Genomic DNA, 17,547 nt, shown 5'->3' with positions numbered 1-17,547 from the left:
TCTCTCTCCACCTCTCTCTCTCCCCCTCTCCATCTCTCTCTCCACCTCTCTCTCTCTCCATCTCTCTCTCCACATCTCTCTCTCCATCTCTCTCTCTCTCTCTCCATCTCTCTTTCCGTCGACCCTCTAGTCTCATCCCGCTGCCAGCAAGCTGCCCTTGAAGGACGCCTTCACATTTGACGACTACAGGTCAGTAGTGTGTGTGAGAGAGGGAGGGAGGGAGGGAGAGAGGGAGGGAGGGGGGGAGGGAGGGAGGGAGGGGGGGGGGGGGGGGGGGAGAGAGAGACCTGACAAAATACACTGATGCCCGCCTACTGTTCAAGATCTAAAATGGCAAGGCCCCTCCACCTCTCAGTACTTTTGTCAAAACAAAAAACATCTCATCATAGGTCCACAAGATCTACCCAGAGAGGGGACTGCACTGTGGTGCCGTTTAGGTCCAGATCTACCCAGAGAGGGGACTGTACTGTGGTGCCGTTTAGGTCCAGATCTACCCAGAGAGGGGACTGTACTGTGGTGCCGTTTAGGTCCAGATCTCCCCAGAGAGGGGACTGCACTGTGCCGTTTAGGTCCAGCTCCTTCAGTCAGCCCTGTTCTGAAGTCAGAGCCACTCAGTTCTGGAACATCCTACCAGCTGGAATAAGACACTGTGCTGCCTACCACACCTTTGCAGAAAAAGAGACCTGTACTACATAATACTTGAGGCTATGGAACCACTGTGTTTTCCAGCTCATACCTCTATGCTGGAATAATGGAATGTGGAATCTGGCAACCACTAAAGAAACATTTTAGTGTTCACGTTCAAACCTCCGTTACTCTATTTCATTAGCACTAAAAGTGATTATTCTTTTTTGCATTATTAACCTCGGAATGTCATCTTTCAAAAGAGACCAGGCCCATGCATGTGCTATAAGAATAAAGTATAAAGCTAAGCTTTGCAAAAAAAAACTATGCAGCCCTCAAGTTCAAGTAAAAAAATTGTTTGCCCATTTTCAGCCTGCCTGTTAACACTTTGAATGCCCAGCAGTGGGCGCACATTTAGTGCTTGAATGCCCACATCCACTTAAATGTTAGCATTAATATCGCCTAATCTATGTTTTAAATTATGGCTATGTGTCTAATCTGCCCGTCGCATTATCAATGACCTATTTCCAGTCAACATTGTCGAAGCAGATTGTTTTTTTATCGGTTCATTTCCGTTTCATAGCATTTAGAAAACCCCTCGTTTTCACGAAAAAAGAGGATTCCATGATAATCGCCCCGTACTGTAATATTCTAGAACGTTGTCATTTGTCGGCCTATTTATGAATCGTTTTCAAATAAACGCTAGATTATCCATAGTATATGTGTACGTGTGCACGCTAGTGCCGCACGCTGAAAATCGATTCTCTCAGTTCCTGATCGCTCTTAGAGTCAAACAGCCATATCACAAAAAAAAGAAAAGCTTATATCTCCGTGAAAACGGGTCTGATTATCCTAATACTGGTCAAATAGATTCCTTACTTGAGATCAGATGGTATCCAAATGGATTATTCCAATTCCTGATCGCCATTCCGAAAATCGATCCTTTTTATTGATCCACCGCGTATACTGTAAAAACACATAATCCCCGCTGCTCTGAGGGTCCAGCATGAAGCTGATCGACCCCGGTTACATGAGTGAGAAGTAAAATGTGGAGTCCGGGTCTTTTTTTCTCATGCCTTTTCATTGAGTCCAATCCAAAGGGGTGAATTACCATCTGGGAGACGATAGGGGGTGCTTTTTTCACATCTGAGCGCCTGGGGTGGCTGATTTTCCAACGGTAGACTCGGTTGATGAAATATGAATTCAGATGGCTAATAAAAAAAACAAACAAGAAAAAAACGAATATTCTCGTTATTGGCATTCAACCCGCGGGGGGTAAACCCGAGAACTCGGGTTGGGCATCCAAAGTGTTAAGAGGTTAAATAGACTAATTCTATTTCTTTATTTAACCTTTTATTTAACCAGGCAGGTCAATAATAAGAACCGACTCTTATTGGCGAGAGGACAAAAGGGCCTCTTGAAGGGTAAGAGGGAAAGGGGACGACCAAATAAAATAAAATTGAAAAGAGACATACAGGGAAATTATTAAAACAAACAACCAAATGGGCAATTAGTCAACAAAACCCTTTTTAACTATTTCCTCTCTGTGTTTGTGTGTGTGTCTAGCCAGGATATACTGTAAGTGGCTTCTTGGAACAAATCAGGACGTTTGCTATTTTCATTAAGAACTAAATTATGTTTTGAGGGAATAATTCATGACCACACAAGCCTCCTTTCATCCCCGGCAGCCCTACTGTATATCATCCTCCCAAACCTGTGATCTGACGCAAGGGCCTGCTCCCAGCATGCAACGCTGCGACGCCACGGTCTCTCTCTCGTCATCGTGCCCCTCCTCTCCCCACGCATTCCGCCCCCACTTTTGGAAAACATTTAAGTTCAGGACGGTTGTCATGGTGAATTTTGGAAGACTTTTATAGAGTCGTAGTTACAGCAGGAATGTATTGGTTTCTCATAATCTGCCGTTTAGACGGAGCTCTTGTCTAGTGTCAGACGGGTGTCGCTGGGTTTTGTCTCTGTCTCTCTATCTCTCTTTATCACCATCTCTCTTATCACTCTCTATACTCTATTTCTCTCCATCTCTTTCTCTCTCTCTCCACCTCTCTCTCTGTCCCATACCTGGATTTGTCTCCTTTCATTTTTTTCTTCCTTTCTCTGCCCCCTCTCTCTCTCCCCCATCTTTCTCGCTCTCTCTCCCTCTCTCCCTCTCTCCCTCTCTCGCTCTCTCTCGCTCTCTCTCTCCCTCTCTCTTTCTCTCGCTCTCTCTTTCTCTCGCTCTCTCTCTCTCTCCCCCCCATCTCTCTCTTTCTCTCGCTCCCTCTCTCTCTCTCTCCCCCATCTCTCTATCTTTCTCTCTCTCCTCTCTTTCTCTCTCTCTCTCCCCCATCTCTCTCTCTCCCCCCCCACCCCCCCCATCTCTCTCTTTCTCTCTCTCTCCTTTCTTTCTCTTTCTCTCTCCCCCTTTCTTTCTCTATCTCTTTTTCTCTCTCTCTATCTCTCTCTCTCTCTCTCTTCCCCTTTTTCTCTCTCTCTCTCTCCCGATTAGATAAAGTGGGAAGGGATACCAGAAGATGTATTTTGTGTTTACTGCAGTGGTATTGTTAACAAAAAGAAAGGGGGGCGAAAGGGGGCGGTCTTGGCGGCCGCCTCCTGGTTGTCCCTGTCGACGCGGCCCTAACGGTTATGGAGCTCATCGGGGGGGGGTCAGCGGTCGGTGGGTTTATAGTCCTAATGGCCAGGATTAGAGCTGCCGCAGTATCGGTATTACCGCGGTATCGCTGTTACATCATGCCCACCGCAGCGTTGGGCTGAATACCGGCATCACCGCTGTTTTTTATTATATTATTATTATTATTACGCTCTCGTTGGGCTTGCGGCTCTGCAGATATACCCTACTTCTCTGTCGAGATTCCAAGCGACCCTATTGGGTACCAGAAAAGTCACATGAAACACTGCAGACCACAGATTGGTCAGAAGAGATACGCGAAGTGCTTTTACTTCCTGAATCTCAGCCATGAGCCATTGATCAGAGCTCAGTCACAACACGGCTAATACGTTAGCTCCCACCGGAGACCGGAGTGGATTGCCGTCGCTCCTCAGGGAACGAGGCATAATGATTTTACTGCAACGAAATGTTATAATAAAAGCCCTTCGTTCTATACACTTGTCTGATTGAAAACTTTATTAACAGACCGCAGAATGGGTACAACTCGGCACGCTCTGAGCAAAGAAAGGAACTTAGATATTAATTTAGTAACGCTTGCCTTGCTATGGTCCGGTAAATACGAACGTGTAACTATACTAACGTTAATGCCACAAATCGAATGCCTTTGTAATCATAAGTAGTAACGTTATAATAATAATAAGAAGAAAGGGTCGGGGGGGTAACCGGCGGGCGCGCCGCTACCACTCCTGCCCGCGACACCTAGTGAACGGCGCACGACCAGAGGGGAGACTTCGAATCCGTGTTTCACTTTTAATAACGAATGCGTGCTTGCCGAATCCCAAACAATATTCATGCTGCAAAGTCATCCTCTAAAGATAGACATTTAGACTAGAGGCAGGCTATATGCTATAAAGAGTAGACTACTACTAAAAAAAAAATGCATTCAAACTTTTTTTTTTATTTTTTGTGTGCGTGCGGTAAAAACCGCGGCGGTAGGAAATATTTTGCAAATTTGTGCGGTAAGGAAATAATCAATACCGCGGCAGCTCTAGCCAGGATGTCCTGCCACCCGCGTCAGAGGTCGGAGCTGTTGCAGTGCCGCTCCGTCCTCTGCTGGTGGCTGTGATGATTATGATGATGATGAAGAGGAGCATGCTGGGTAGTGTGCATGTAACGGTACACAGAACCCACGGTTCGCTACGTGCCTCTGTTTTGGGGTCACGGTTCGGTACAACAGGAAACAAATATTCATAATTATTATTATAATGTTAATTAGTGGTGGGACTCTATTACAAATTTGGTATCTAATTAATTCTAGACTTTATAGTTAATTAATCAAAAATGAATCACATTTGAATCGCATATCAATATTTGATGCGAAAAGCAACATTTTTCAATTCAAATGAATTTTGGTATACGAGTGAATCGATGAATAATACATACGTTTAATAAGCAAAATCCTGTATTAGCTACTACACACAGACCAACAGATCAATGCAATTTTTAACAAAATGCAGCAATTTAGAATAAATATATATATATATATAGCGCAAAGGACCTCAAACTCGAGCACTTTCGATGTAAAAGTAAAAACGCCAGTACTCCCCACGTCCAGCGCTTAATTGGGTCCTGGCATTTTGATGGGTTTCGCCAAGTGTCCTGAACTCTGACCCCCTCCTCCCTCCCCCCAGGTGGGCCGTGTCCTCGGTGATGACCCGTCAGAACCAGATCCCCACGGAGGATGGCAGCCGCGTCACCCTGGCGCTCATCCCACTGTGGACATGTGTAACCACACCAACGGACTGGTGAGTGTCCCCCGAGGAGGTCATGGAGTTGTCACAGAAAAGGCATGGAAAAGGCATGGCGGTATCACGTAAAAGTCATGGAAAAGGCATGACGTTATCATGGAAAAGTCATGGAAAAGTCATGGCGTTATCACGTAAAAGTCATGGAAAGGCATGGCGTTATCACGTAAAAGTCATGGAAAAGGCATGGCGTTATCACGTCATGGAAAAGGCATGGCGTTATCACGTAAAAGTCATGGAAAAGGCATGGCGTTATCACGTAAAAGTCATGGAAAAGGCATGACGTTATCACGTAAAGTCATGGAAAAGGCATGACGTTATACGTAAAAGTCATGGAAAAGGCATGACGTTATCATGGAAAAGTCATGGTGTTTTCATGGAAAAGTCATGGTGTTATTGTGGAAAAGTCATGGTGTTATTGTGGAAAAGTCATGGTGTTATCGTGGAAAAGTCATGGCCTTAGCGTGGTAAAGTTGTGGTGTTATCGTGGAAAAGTCATGATGTTATGGAAAGTCATGGCGTTATCATGGAAAAGTCATGGTGTTATCGTGGAAAAGTCATGGCCTTATCGTGGAAAAGTCATGGTGTTATCGTGAAAAGTCATGGTGTTATCGTTGAAAAGTCATGGAATTGTCATGGAGTTTGCTTGGGGGAAGGAAAAAAAGGCATCATTGAAATTATGATCAGCAACTTAAGTTAAAACGTTTTTTTCTGAACTAGTAGTTGACGGGCAGAACGTACATGGCAGCACAATTAATAGACTAGACCTACAACATACTACTATATTCACTGAGTGTAGCACTCAAGTCCGGCACTGCTAGACAAACAATAACACTGCTATGTAGTATGTACTATGCTACTCTACCTATACTACTACCTACTAATATGTATATACTACTATGTACTATGCTACTCTACCTATACTACTACCTACTAATATGTATATACTACTATATGCTACTCTACCTATACTACTACCTACTAATATGTATATACTACTATATGCTACTCTACCTATACTACTACCTACTAATATGTATATACTACTATCTACTATGCTACTCTACCTATACTACTACCTACTACTATGTCTATACTACTATCTACTATGCTACTCTACCTATACTACTACCTACTTGTATATACTACTATGCACCGAGTGTAGCAGCACTCCAGTTCAGCGCTGCCAGACGAACACCACCACTTACCCTCACCTGCCAGAGGTGAACCCCTCCTGCCGACTTGTTGTTCATTATCTGTAAGTCGTCATGGATCAAAGCGTGCAGCTAAATGACTAAATGTAAATTAGTAATTAGTCCCGTCTCATCGTGAGGTCAACGTGTAACATTTGCATAAATGAAGTCTGAACTATTGTAGTCGGGTCGGGCCATGATTGTATTCTGTGCCATTTGCATCGCGGGTCCAAGAGAGAGAGAAAAATACAGTCTTGCATTACATTTTTAAATGGATTTTGGCGGGGGGGGGGGGGGGGGGGGGCGGCAAGTAATATTGGTAAGATTTGATATCAGTAGCCTTGCCCCCCCCCCCCCCCCTGGCTGTGTGATTTCAAAACGCTACACCGCCATAACTCCTCTGTAATCCCGTCGCCGCCTCGCACCGATCTCCAGGGGTGTTGTTCTTCACGGCTTTTGATCGTGTTCGGTGACTTGATTGAAACGGAGCAATATTATTGTCAACCCGGCGCCGCTCACACTTTGCACTCGAAACACATTTGCACGTCGACCGACAAATTAGATTTGATTTGCAAAAAGGGAAAAGCAGGACTTTGTTGAAACAAGCGAGTCATTAAGACACTCGCGGGGTGTCTCTTCTCCCTTCTGGATCTTCCCCTGCAATGAAACGCGGCGTTCAGCCTCGACCCTCCGTCTCTCCCGCGCCTCGATCCCTCTGCACCTCTCTGGGCGAGCTGGCTCCACACGCTCTCATTCAGTTTGTGCAAATCTGCGGGTATTTTGTCGGCGTTGGGTGTTTTTGTCATTTTAGATTAGATTCAAATGTGTGTATCGTTGTCATGCAGCACACAAGTACAGTACGGCGAAAAAAGAGGTTTGGCGTCCTATTTGACATGCCCTGGGTGGGAGTTGAACCCCGGTCTCCTGTGCCGCGGGCGACACCGCAGACCACTATACCAAGAGGTGAATTCACTTCTTGATAGTGTGTCTGGATGCCTTTTAACACTTTCAGTGCCGGGCCGTGTTTTCCTTTTTACCCCGTTGATGCCACGGTCCACGGCCCATGTAACGTTAATATCGCCTAATCTATGTTTCTATGTGTCTAATCTGCCCATCGCTTATCAAGAATCATTTTCCAGTCAACATTGGCAAAGCAGATTGTGTTTTTATCGCTTCATTTCCTTTTTATGGCATTTTGAAAACCACTCGGCTTCGAAGAAAAAACAACACATTCCATGATAATCGCCTTTTACTGGAATATTCCAGAACGTTATCATTTGTCGGTCTATTTATGAATCGTTTTCAAATAAACGCTAGATGGTCGATAGTATAATGTGTGCGCACGCACGCTCGTGCCGTGCGCTGATAATCGCTGCTATTATTTCCTCATGGTTTTACAGTGAAACAGCCATATCACATATAGTGGAAACGCTTATATCTCCATGAAAACGAGTCTGATTATCCTAACACTGATAACATAGATTCCTTACCTGACATCAGATGGTATCCAAATGGTATATTCCAATTCCTGATCACTATTCGAAAATCGATAAGTATATTGATCCAATGTGTGTACAGTATAACCCATGATCGCCGCGGCTCAGAGGCTCCAGAATGAACTCTGGTAACTCCGGCTGCATGGGTGAGAAGTAAAATGTGGACTGGAAATTTTTTTTCCCCCATCCATTTTTATTGAGTCCATTCCAAAAGGGTGATTTACCATCTGGGAGACGATAGGGGGCGCTTTTTTCACATCTGATCGCGGCGGCCCCTGGATCTCCAACGGTAGGCTCGCGTGATGCATATGATTTCGGATCGCTAAAAAAAAAAGATTCCGAGAAAAGCCGTGACGTGCTTTCAACGTCACTATCGTAAACCAGAGTTAGCCGTGAGTGGCGCTCGAAGTGTTAAGGGGCAGTGAGTTTACTTGCAGTACCGCTACGTGCCACAGTCACTTCACAACACTTGGAAGTCCATCGTGACTGTGGATATACTCGCGGTACCTCCGTTACACAGACAATGCACAGGTGATGGAATATATAAATGAGCACCGCTGAGTAATAGTGCTAATCAGATGGATGTACAGAGTTGTATTTCATAGGGGTGAAATATAGAGGAGAAAGACTTGCTCCTCAGAACAGAGGGATCTTGGTCCTTCAGAACAGAGGGATCTTGGTCCTTCAGAACAGAGGCATCTTGGTCCTTCAGAACAGAGGCATCTTGGTCCTTCAGAACAGATGGATCTTGGTCCTTCAGAACAGAGGGATCTTGGTCCTTCAGAACAGATGGATCTTGGTCCTTCAGAACAGAGGGATCTTGGTCCTTCAGAACAGATGGATCTTGGTCCTTCAGAACAGAGGGATCTTGGTCCTTCAGAACAGAGGGATCTTGGTCCTTCAGAACAGATGGATCTTGGTCCTTCAGAACAGAGGGATCTTGGTCCTTCAGAACAGAGGGATCTTGGTCCTTCAGAACAGATGGATCTTGGTCCTTCAGAACAGAGGGATCTTGGTCCTTGAGAACAGAGGGATCTTGGTCCTTCAGAACAGATGGATCTTGGTCCTTCAGAACAGATGGATCTTGGTCCTTCAGAACAGATGGATCTTGGTCCTTCAGAACAGAGGGATCTTGCTCCTTCAGAACAGATGGATCTTGGTCCTTCAGAACAGAGGGATCTTGGTCCTTCAGAACAGAGGGATCTTGGTCCTTCAGACAGATGGATCTTGGTCCTTCAGAACAGATGGATCTTGGTCCTTCAGAACAGATGGATCTTGCTCCTTCAGAAACGGATGGATCTTGGTCCTTCAGAACAGAGGGATCTTGCTCCTTCAGAACAGATGGATCTTGGTCCTTCAGAACAGAGGATCTTGGTCCTTCAGAACAGAGGGATCTTGGTCCTTCAGAACAGAGGGATCTTGGTCCTTCAGAACAGAGGGATCTTGCTCCTTCAGAACAGAGGGATCTTGGTCCTTCAGAACAGATGGATCTTGGTCCTTCAGAACAGATGGATCTTGTTATTTAAAAAATGTCCTCCCTTTTTCTGTATTTTCCTCCCATCCCAATTTAGTTGTTATGCCAATTCCCCCCTCCCACTCGCCGGTCTAGGGAGCCCTGAAGTCTTATCACATGCTTCCTCCGACACATGTGGAGACAGCCAGCCGCCTCTTTTCACCTGACGGCGAGGACTCTCATTGGGTGAAGTGTAACGCGTGGGAGGATCACACTACCTCCCCCAGTTCCCTCCCTCGCTGTGCAGGCGCCCTGACCGACCTGTAGGAGTCGCTGTTTTACAACGACCAGGACCACACCCCACCGGCTTCCCTCCCACTGACTCTGCCAATTGTGTCAGTATGGACGGCCGGCCAAGCCGGAGGCACCGCCGACAGTTGGATTCGATCCCACTGTCTCTGCGGTGGTAGACAGACGCTTAGGCCGCTGCGCTACCCGGCCGCCCAGGGATCTTGTTATTGACTGAGTGTCGTTGTTGTTGTTGTTGTTCTCAGATCACAACGGGCTACAACTTGGAAGACGACCGGTGTGAATGTGTGGCTCTACAGGACTACAAGGAGAACGAGCAGGTGAGTCTCTCTCTCTCTCTCTCTCTCTCTCTCTCTCTCTCTCTCTCTCTCTCTCTTCTCTCTCTCTCTCTCTCTCTCTCTCTCTCTCTCTCTCTCTCTCTCTCTCTCTCTCTTTCTCTCTCTCTCTCTCTACTCCATACTCAACGTTTCTTTTTTTTTAATCCACTTTTTCTCCCATTTTCTATTTTTCTCCCATCCAATTTCGTATCATCCAATTCAACCCTCCCCTGTCACAGATGCTGTTTCTTGCCTCCCACAAGCCGGCTGCAATGTGGACTAAGTCATACATAGGACGTGTCCCCTCCGATACTCGAGGTAACAGCAATCCAGTTGCATCTTTTCACCTGCGCGGCTGGATCTTTCAGCGTCGGGGGTCTGGGCTTTGGAGGAGACGCCGCCCCCGTCACTTCCTGATTCTACTGCGCAGGCGCACCAACCGACCTGTAGGAGTCGCTGTCCACAACGCCCGATCCCCACCCTTCAGTTTCCCTCCCCGTAATACGGCCAATGTGTATTACTGTGGACGACCAGCTAAACTGAAAGCAATGTGGAGAGCGGGGCTCGAACAGGAGGCATCCTGTTCGAGCCTAGGCTCCAGCATTCGTTGCGAGCGCCTTGCCCACTGCGCCACGTAGCCGCCCTCCATACTCAACGTTTCTTATCGGTGCTGGTTGATCTCACCGGCTCGCACCGCTGGAAGGAAGCCGGTGAGATGTGGTCAGCTGGGATGAGGAGGAGAGAGGGGGAGAGGGGGGAGAGAGAGAGAGAGAGAGGGAGAGAGAGAGACTAGTGGCCAAGTAGCAGAGGGGAGGAGAGACTGACAGGCGAGGGCTCTCCGTCTCTCTCTGTCTCTCTCCGTTTCTCACCTATAGAATTCATCTCTCCAGACTCTACCCACTATAGCATGCATCTCTCTCTCTCTCTCTCTCTCTCTCTCTCTCTCTCTCTGCAACAGCTCTCCATTACTCCACTCACAACCCCCCCCCCCCTTCCCTTCCACCTCTCTTTAGAATAGAGAATTATTTGATAAGATTCAGCAGCAGACAGAGTGTGTGAGAAGCGGACTGGGTGGAGGTGTGAGGGGTTGGTGGGGTGCGGCAGGGGGGGGGGGGGGGGGGGGGAGTCGGTGTGTCATGCTATGGAAAAGACTGCGAGTGGAGGGGGGGGGGGGGGGGCAGGCGTCGTCAGCGAGCTCATCCCGATCCTCCTGGTAGATTGGGGGTGTTTGGCCAATGACACACAGGCCCAGTAAAGTGGCATTTCCCAGATCCACCACGCTCCAGGTTTTTTATATCTGTGGGTGACTCTCCTCTCCCTCTGTCACCCCCTCCTCCTCCTCTCCTCTCCCTCTGTCACCCTGTCCTCTCTCCTCCTCCTCCTCTCCTCCTCCTCCTCCTCCTCCTCCTCCTCTCCCCTCTCCCCCCCCTCTCTCCTCTCCTCTCCCTCTGTCACCTCCTCCTCCTCCTCCTCCCTGCTGCTATCTGTAATGTGCCGGGATGTAATGTGTCCGATCCAGACGTGTTCCGCTGCTGCTGCTGCTGCTGCAGGAAGAGATTCACACGCTGAGGCTGCTGCTCCACAACACATACATGTACAAGTCTTAGACACGTACACACTTCACACGCTGCAGGAAGGCTGCTGCTCCACACACATACATGTACAAGTCTTAGACACGTACAATGTCTAAGAGGGAAATAGAATTTAAAACAACCTATTGTCCGTCCGTACAACTCTCCTCAAAAAAGCAAGTGCGTCTCAGTTTGTGGGGCATCCGTTTGGAATGGCCTTGATGTGGCGATAAAAACAAGTACTACTATTGAAATGTTTAAATGCAGATATGAACAGGAATTATTGGACAGTATAAATTAGAGGAGCTTGAAAATAACGTGAACTAGTATTTTTGTTATAATTTATTTATCTTTTGCTGTAGTGGATATACTAGGTATATTCTTTTTTGATATCGATAGATAACTTATTACTAAGGCTGTCAAAGTTAACGCGGTATTAACGTGTTATCCCCGATTCTATTAACGCCACTATTTTTTTTAACTCACGATTAACTTTTACGATATCTTTAATTTTAATTTGTTTTACTAGACTTCACTCAGGTGTATTGTTGATGCTCTCATTGATACTATGTTTGTTTCTGAAGTGTGTGTGAGAGAGATATAGAGAGAGAGAGAGAGAGGGGGGGTGAGAGAGATGAGGAAGGGGCAAGAGAGAAAGAGAGCTGGGAGAGTGTGAGAGAGAGAGGGGGGGGGGGTGTGTGATTACTCAGCCTTGTGTGTGATGATGTAACAAGTTCCTACCGTTTTCTTTCCCCTATTATTTCATGCACACTCCATTCATTGTTTTAAATTATTATTTTTCTTTTAAGTTATTTTGTGCATCACTCTGTTTTGAATTTGATGCAAATTTGCAATGCATGAGGGTCATGCTTTTGTGTTAAATGGCTGCACAAAGCAAGCATTTGTTGACTCATGTTGATAAGAGTATTAAAACTCGGAACTTGAAAAAGATCTGTTTAAGGTAGATAAATTTTTTTTTAAATAAAATGCGATTCATTTGAGATTAATCGCGAGTTAACTATGGACAATCATGCGATTAAATATTTTAATCGATGACAGCACTACTTATTACATATTAATATGATATTGTAACTAAGGAAGGGGCAGGACCAGATAAGCTTTGCTTCTTTCTGTCCCTTCTCGAACATTTCACATGTACACATACACATGTACACATACACATGTACACATTTCACATATACACATGTACACGTACATGTACACATACACATTTCACACATACACATTTCACACGTACATGTACACATACACATGTACACATTTATTTCATTTAACCAGGAAAGTCCTGTTGAAGATTAGAAATCAGCAGCGTGAATAAAAACACATGGTTAACAGTCAGAAAACACAAAAGGAGAGGAAACTAAAGTGACTACATCTTAATAAAGGAGCAGGGAGCCTGCGTTTCAACAGAGACGTCCCTGGGAGCAGCGGAGCAGCAGAGCTCACCTCGGTGCTCGAGTGACGACAACGTTTTACTACAAGCTTCATCAGGAGCTCCCGGGACTTTAATAATTTAAAAACCACTATTATTATGGTGATCTGACTGGTCATCAAGGTTCTAACCCACCCATCGACACTATAGAGAATATCTAGTTTCAGAGTTTCCTGCAGGTTATATTCCATGAGATATGGGGCAGAGAAGCCAACAGCAGATCTACCAGGTTCACCTGATGATGATGATGATGATGATGATGATGATGATGATGATGATAATGATAATAGTGATGATGATGATGACAATAGTGATGATGATGATAATAGTGATGATAATAGTGATGATGATGATAATAGTGATGATGACAATAGTGATGATGATGATGATGATAGTGATGTAGTGAGATGATAGTGATGATGATGATATAGTGATGATGATGAATTGTGATAATGGTGATGATGATGATGATGATAATAGTGATGATGACAATATGATGATGATGAATTGATGATGATGATGATGATAATAGTGATGAGGACGATAATAGTGGTGATCATGATATTGATGGTGATGATGATGATTGACACGTCGTTGGCTCCGCCCCTCTCAGATCTACATCTTCTACGGCACGCGCTCCAACGCGGAGTTCGTGATCCACAACGGCTTCTTCTTCCAGGACAACGCCCACGACCGGGTCAAGGTCAAGCTGGGCGTCAGCAAGAGCGAGCGCCTGTATGCCATTGAAGGCCGAGGTCCTGGCGCGGGCGGGCATCCCAGCGTGAGTCTCCGGCCTCCGCAGCCTCCGTACCGTCATTATGTGTGCTCTTCAACCCTTTCACTACCACACTACAGCAGGTTAACCTTTCACTACCACACTACAGCAGGTTAACCTTTCACTACCACACTACAGAAGGTTAACCTTTCACTACCACACTACAGAAGGTTAACCTTTCACTACCACACTACAGACGGTTTAAACCTTTCACTACCACACTACAGCAGGTTAACCTTTCACTACCCACACTACAGAAGGTTAACCTTTCACTACCACACTACAGCAGGTTAACCTTTCACTACCACACTACAGCAGGTTAACCTTTCACTACCACACTACAGAAGGTTAACCTTTCACTACCACACTACAGAAGGTTAACCTTTCACTACCACACTACAGCAGGTTAACCTTTCACTACCACACTACAGAAGGTTAACCCTTTCACTACCAACACTACAGAAGGTTAACCTTTCACTACCACACTACAGCAGGTTAACCTTTCATCACTACCACACTACAGAAGGTTTAACCCTTTCACTACCACACTACAGAAGGTTAACCCTTTCACTACCACACTACAGCAGGTTAACCCTTCTCCTCTCCCCCACCAACACAGACCCTTGACTCATTTAGAGCGTAACCCCTTTTACCGCCACACTACCACACGGTTAACCCTTTCACTGTGACAATACGGAAGGTTAACCCTTCAGTGGCTCGCTAAATGTTCCCAGGTACTTCAAAGTAAAAGAAATTTAAATCTTTTTTTTGTGTGCATTTGACTGTTTTTAATGTCACACTAGAGCACCAGCATGTAATTTATCCATCAGGTTTTGGACCTGTAAAAAATTGTTATGCTAAATTAATTTAAATTTATTTTTTTGGGCAGGGGGGGGGGGGGGGGGGGAGCAATACTTTTATTCTGCGCCCTTCTAAAAGCTCTGTGACTGTATCCTGTGTTATCCTGCGACATACATTTTTTATCTATACCACCTTTTCAATGCAATCCCTGGATGTGTGCATTAGACACAAAAAAATTTAATAGTTTCAAAGCACTAAGTGTGTACGAGGTTCTTTTATTAATATGGGGCCAATGAGGGCTCGGGGGCTCCCCCTCCATTATATAGTCTTTGTGTGCTATTTTTCTTAGTACAGTAAATATTTCAAACATTAGTCGACCCTTCGGCGTAATTGAAACACATAGTATAAATGTTGCAGCCGAGCTTTCATCACCAAGAAGCCTAATCACTTTATCATTAGGGCCCCTTTAATGTTATGCAGCTCTCCTCGGCATTTTTTAAATCAAGACTCCTTTTAATCTCTTATTGATGACAGTCGAAATCTCAACAGTGGGAAATTAAATGAACGCTCCCCCCCGCCGTCGCCCGGGACGCTGTTGTTTAAAGCGACGGATCTGGCGAAGCGTCCTGCGGCCTCCGTCGAGTGGAACTCAGGGGGAAAAAACACAAATACTCCAAATGCAATTAATGTAAATGGTGCATTTTAACTAGGGGATGCTCGATATTGGCTTTTTTACGATAGAGATATACCGATATTGTCCAACGCTTAATTTTTCCGATACCGATATCAACCGATACCAATATATGCAGGGTTTCCCCCCAAAAAACGTATAATTTTCAGGTAATTAACATTACATATCTCTTGTCGTGTAATTAACACATTATGCATACTTTGACAATAAATTAAATAATAATTTGTTCTTACTTGCTTGCCTGGGTAAATAAAGGTAAATAAATGTTAAAAAAATTATAATAATAAAAAAAGAAAAATTGAATACCGATATTTTCCGATATCACATTTTTATGCCAATATCGGCCGATAATATCGGACATCCCTAATTTTAACCCAAAATCGCTTTACCATTCTGTTCCTCACATTTGTCCCATTCACGCACCGACAGCGGAGGCGACCGTGCGAGGTGCCGACCTGCCGCGCCCCCTATACCGTTAGCCCTGCTGTTCTTGTACGATCCTGTGCCACTGTCACATACAAGTAATGTCCCAAACGATCTCTGCATTTTTCGAACTCGTTTTTATGCATTTTTACTTGCACACAAAGTCTTGGAACTCCATTTCCCAAGTACCTACACACACACCCAACTGTCCACATTTCTTCTCATCCATATCCTGCTTCTAATTACAACAAGGGTTTGTTGATATATCATTCATAGCCTGGTTTATAGTACATTTCATATTTATATTATGATATTTATATATTATTTTTATGACCGTAGACGGTATTTCCTGATGTATGGGCTGATAAGAGGACACAGCCCACAATCCCTTTGGTGAAAAGTGTATTTTTGAATGTATCAACAAAATGAAACCAAGTTCTTGAATCTGGCATTATATCCATGTTGGTGATGCGAGACTTGGCTATATATGCAAATGTGCGCATATTTAATGAGAAAGTGCCTCGTTTGTATACATAAACATAAAATTCAGGAAACTTGCATACATTTTTCCTTAGTTTTGATGTACATAAACTTATTTTTTTTGTCTATTAGGGGGTACTGTCTCGCCTTAAAGAGTTAACTCTCCCTCCGCGCGGTCTTTCCGCTGCCACAGACCAAGGGAGGGAGGGAGGGAGGAGGGAGGGGGGGGGGTAATCCAATAGTGACTCCGTGGGAACCGAGCCGCCGTAATAACGCCTTCCTGCTCTGTAATAATGTCGACCCTGCGCCGTCTGACTGGCCACATCGATCAATTTGCTGAACATACAGGAAATATTGTTGTTAAAATGACCCCTGTCAACGTTATGGAGAATACTTTATTTGTATTTCATTTCCTTTTGATCCGGAGCGGGTATATCCACTAAAAGTCCTTTTCTCTCGTGCCGTTTTCACTGTCACTTTGTTCGCTTTGCTCTCGCCGGCGATCTGGATCAAATAAAAGGGAGAAATCGATGATGGGCGGGCGGAGGGAGGCAAGGATCAAAAACGTGTGTTTTGGGACAAAATAAATACGTTAATAAAAAGAGAACGGAACGTCACACACAGAATCGATTGTTCTTCTTCCTGTGATCTTTATTATGGTCTTTGAAAGTGTTTTTCTAAAGATTTAAAAATAAGAAAGTATTGTGTTAAGATGTGATTAACCCTCTGAGGCCCACAGTGTGTTGTGTCTAGAGGGGGGGGGCGCAGGTCAACAATAGATGCCACACGGAAGCGGTGATGCATCTCATATGTTTTTCTAGTCATAAATCTTTAATAAACATTGTTTTTTGTAAGGCGCCCATTAAAATGTTGCAAGTTTAGAGTGTATAGGGCTCAGAACATTATGATGGGAGCGCATGCCGGCCGTCCCCAGAGCTCGGTCGGTCTCGTCGTTATTCAGGCGGAAACGACACGTACTGTACGTACTGTACTCCCTGCCATTTGGCCAGGGTTTGAAGTCTTTAGCCTAAACAAGCTGTTCAGATTTGTTGCCCTTGGTGATGTCACTAAGGGGGACACGAGCAATGAATTGGCATTAATTAATCAGTTGGCTGTTGCTGCTTTCCGGAGCCATTCTTCATCTGTGCCAATTTAGTGAGTGTTCTGTTCCAATCCAAGTTATTCTGTGACCCCATTCTGTTTCTCTCTCTCTCTCCTCTCTCTCTCTCTCGCTCCCTCTCCTCTCCCTCTCCCTCTCCCTCTCCCTCTCCTCTCCCTCTCTCTGTCTCGCTCGCTCTCTCTCGCGCTCTCCCTCGCGCTCTCCCTCTCTCTCTCTATACTCTCTCTCTCTCTCTCTCTCTCTCTCTCTCCTCCTCTCTCTCGCTCTCTCACACTCTGTCTCTCTCCCTCCTCTCTCTCTTGCTCTCTCTCTCCTCTCCTTTTTCTCTCTTGCTCTCTCTCTCTCTCTCCCTCTATTTTCTCTCTCTTGCTCTCCGTCTCCGTCTCTCTCCCTCTCTCTCTCTCTCCTCTCAG

At 45.2% G+C, this 17,547-nt stretch overlaps 1 protein-coding gene across 1 annotated transcript in view; it reads left to right on the top strand.

Annotated features, from left to right (window-relative positions):
- The window catches only part of LOC311225516 (actin-histidine N-methyltransferase-like), an 80,817-nt gene that overhangs the window by 47,054 nt on the left and 16,216 nt on the right, over window positions 1–17,547 (top strand). The window contains 6 exon segments of the mRNA XM_084310832.1: window positions 131–189; window positions 4,939–5,024; window positions 5,027–5,052; window positions 9,749–9,823; window positions 13,458–13,586; window positions 13,588–13,625. Of these exon segments, the coding sequence (XP_084166958.1) occupies window positions 131–189; window positions 4,939–5,024; window positions 5,027–5,052; window positions 9,749–9,823; window positions 13,458–13,586; window positions 13,588–13,625 (413 nt within the window).

Source organism: Notolepis coatsorum, assembly GCF_963971535.1.
Source record: "Notolepis coatsorum genome assembly, chromosome: 3".
NCBI lineage: Eukaryota > Metazoa > Chordata > Actinopteri > Aulopiformes > Paralepididae > Notolepis > Notolepis coatsorum.
This window is presented reverse-complemented; position numbering and strand designations above follow the sequence as displayed.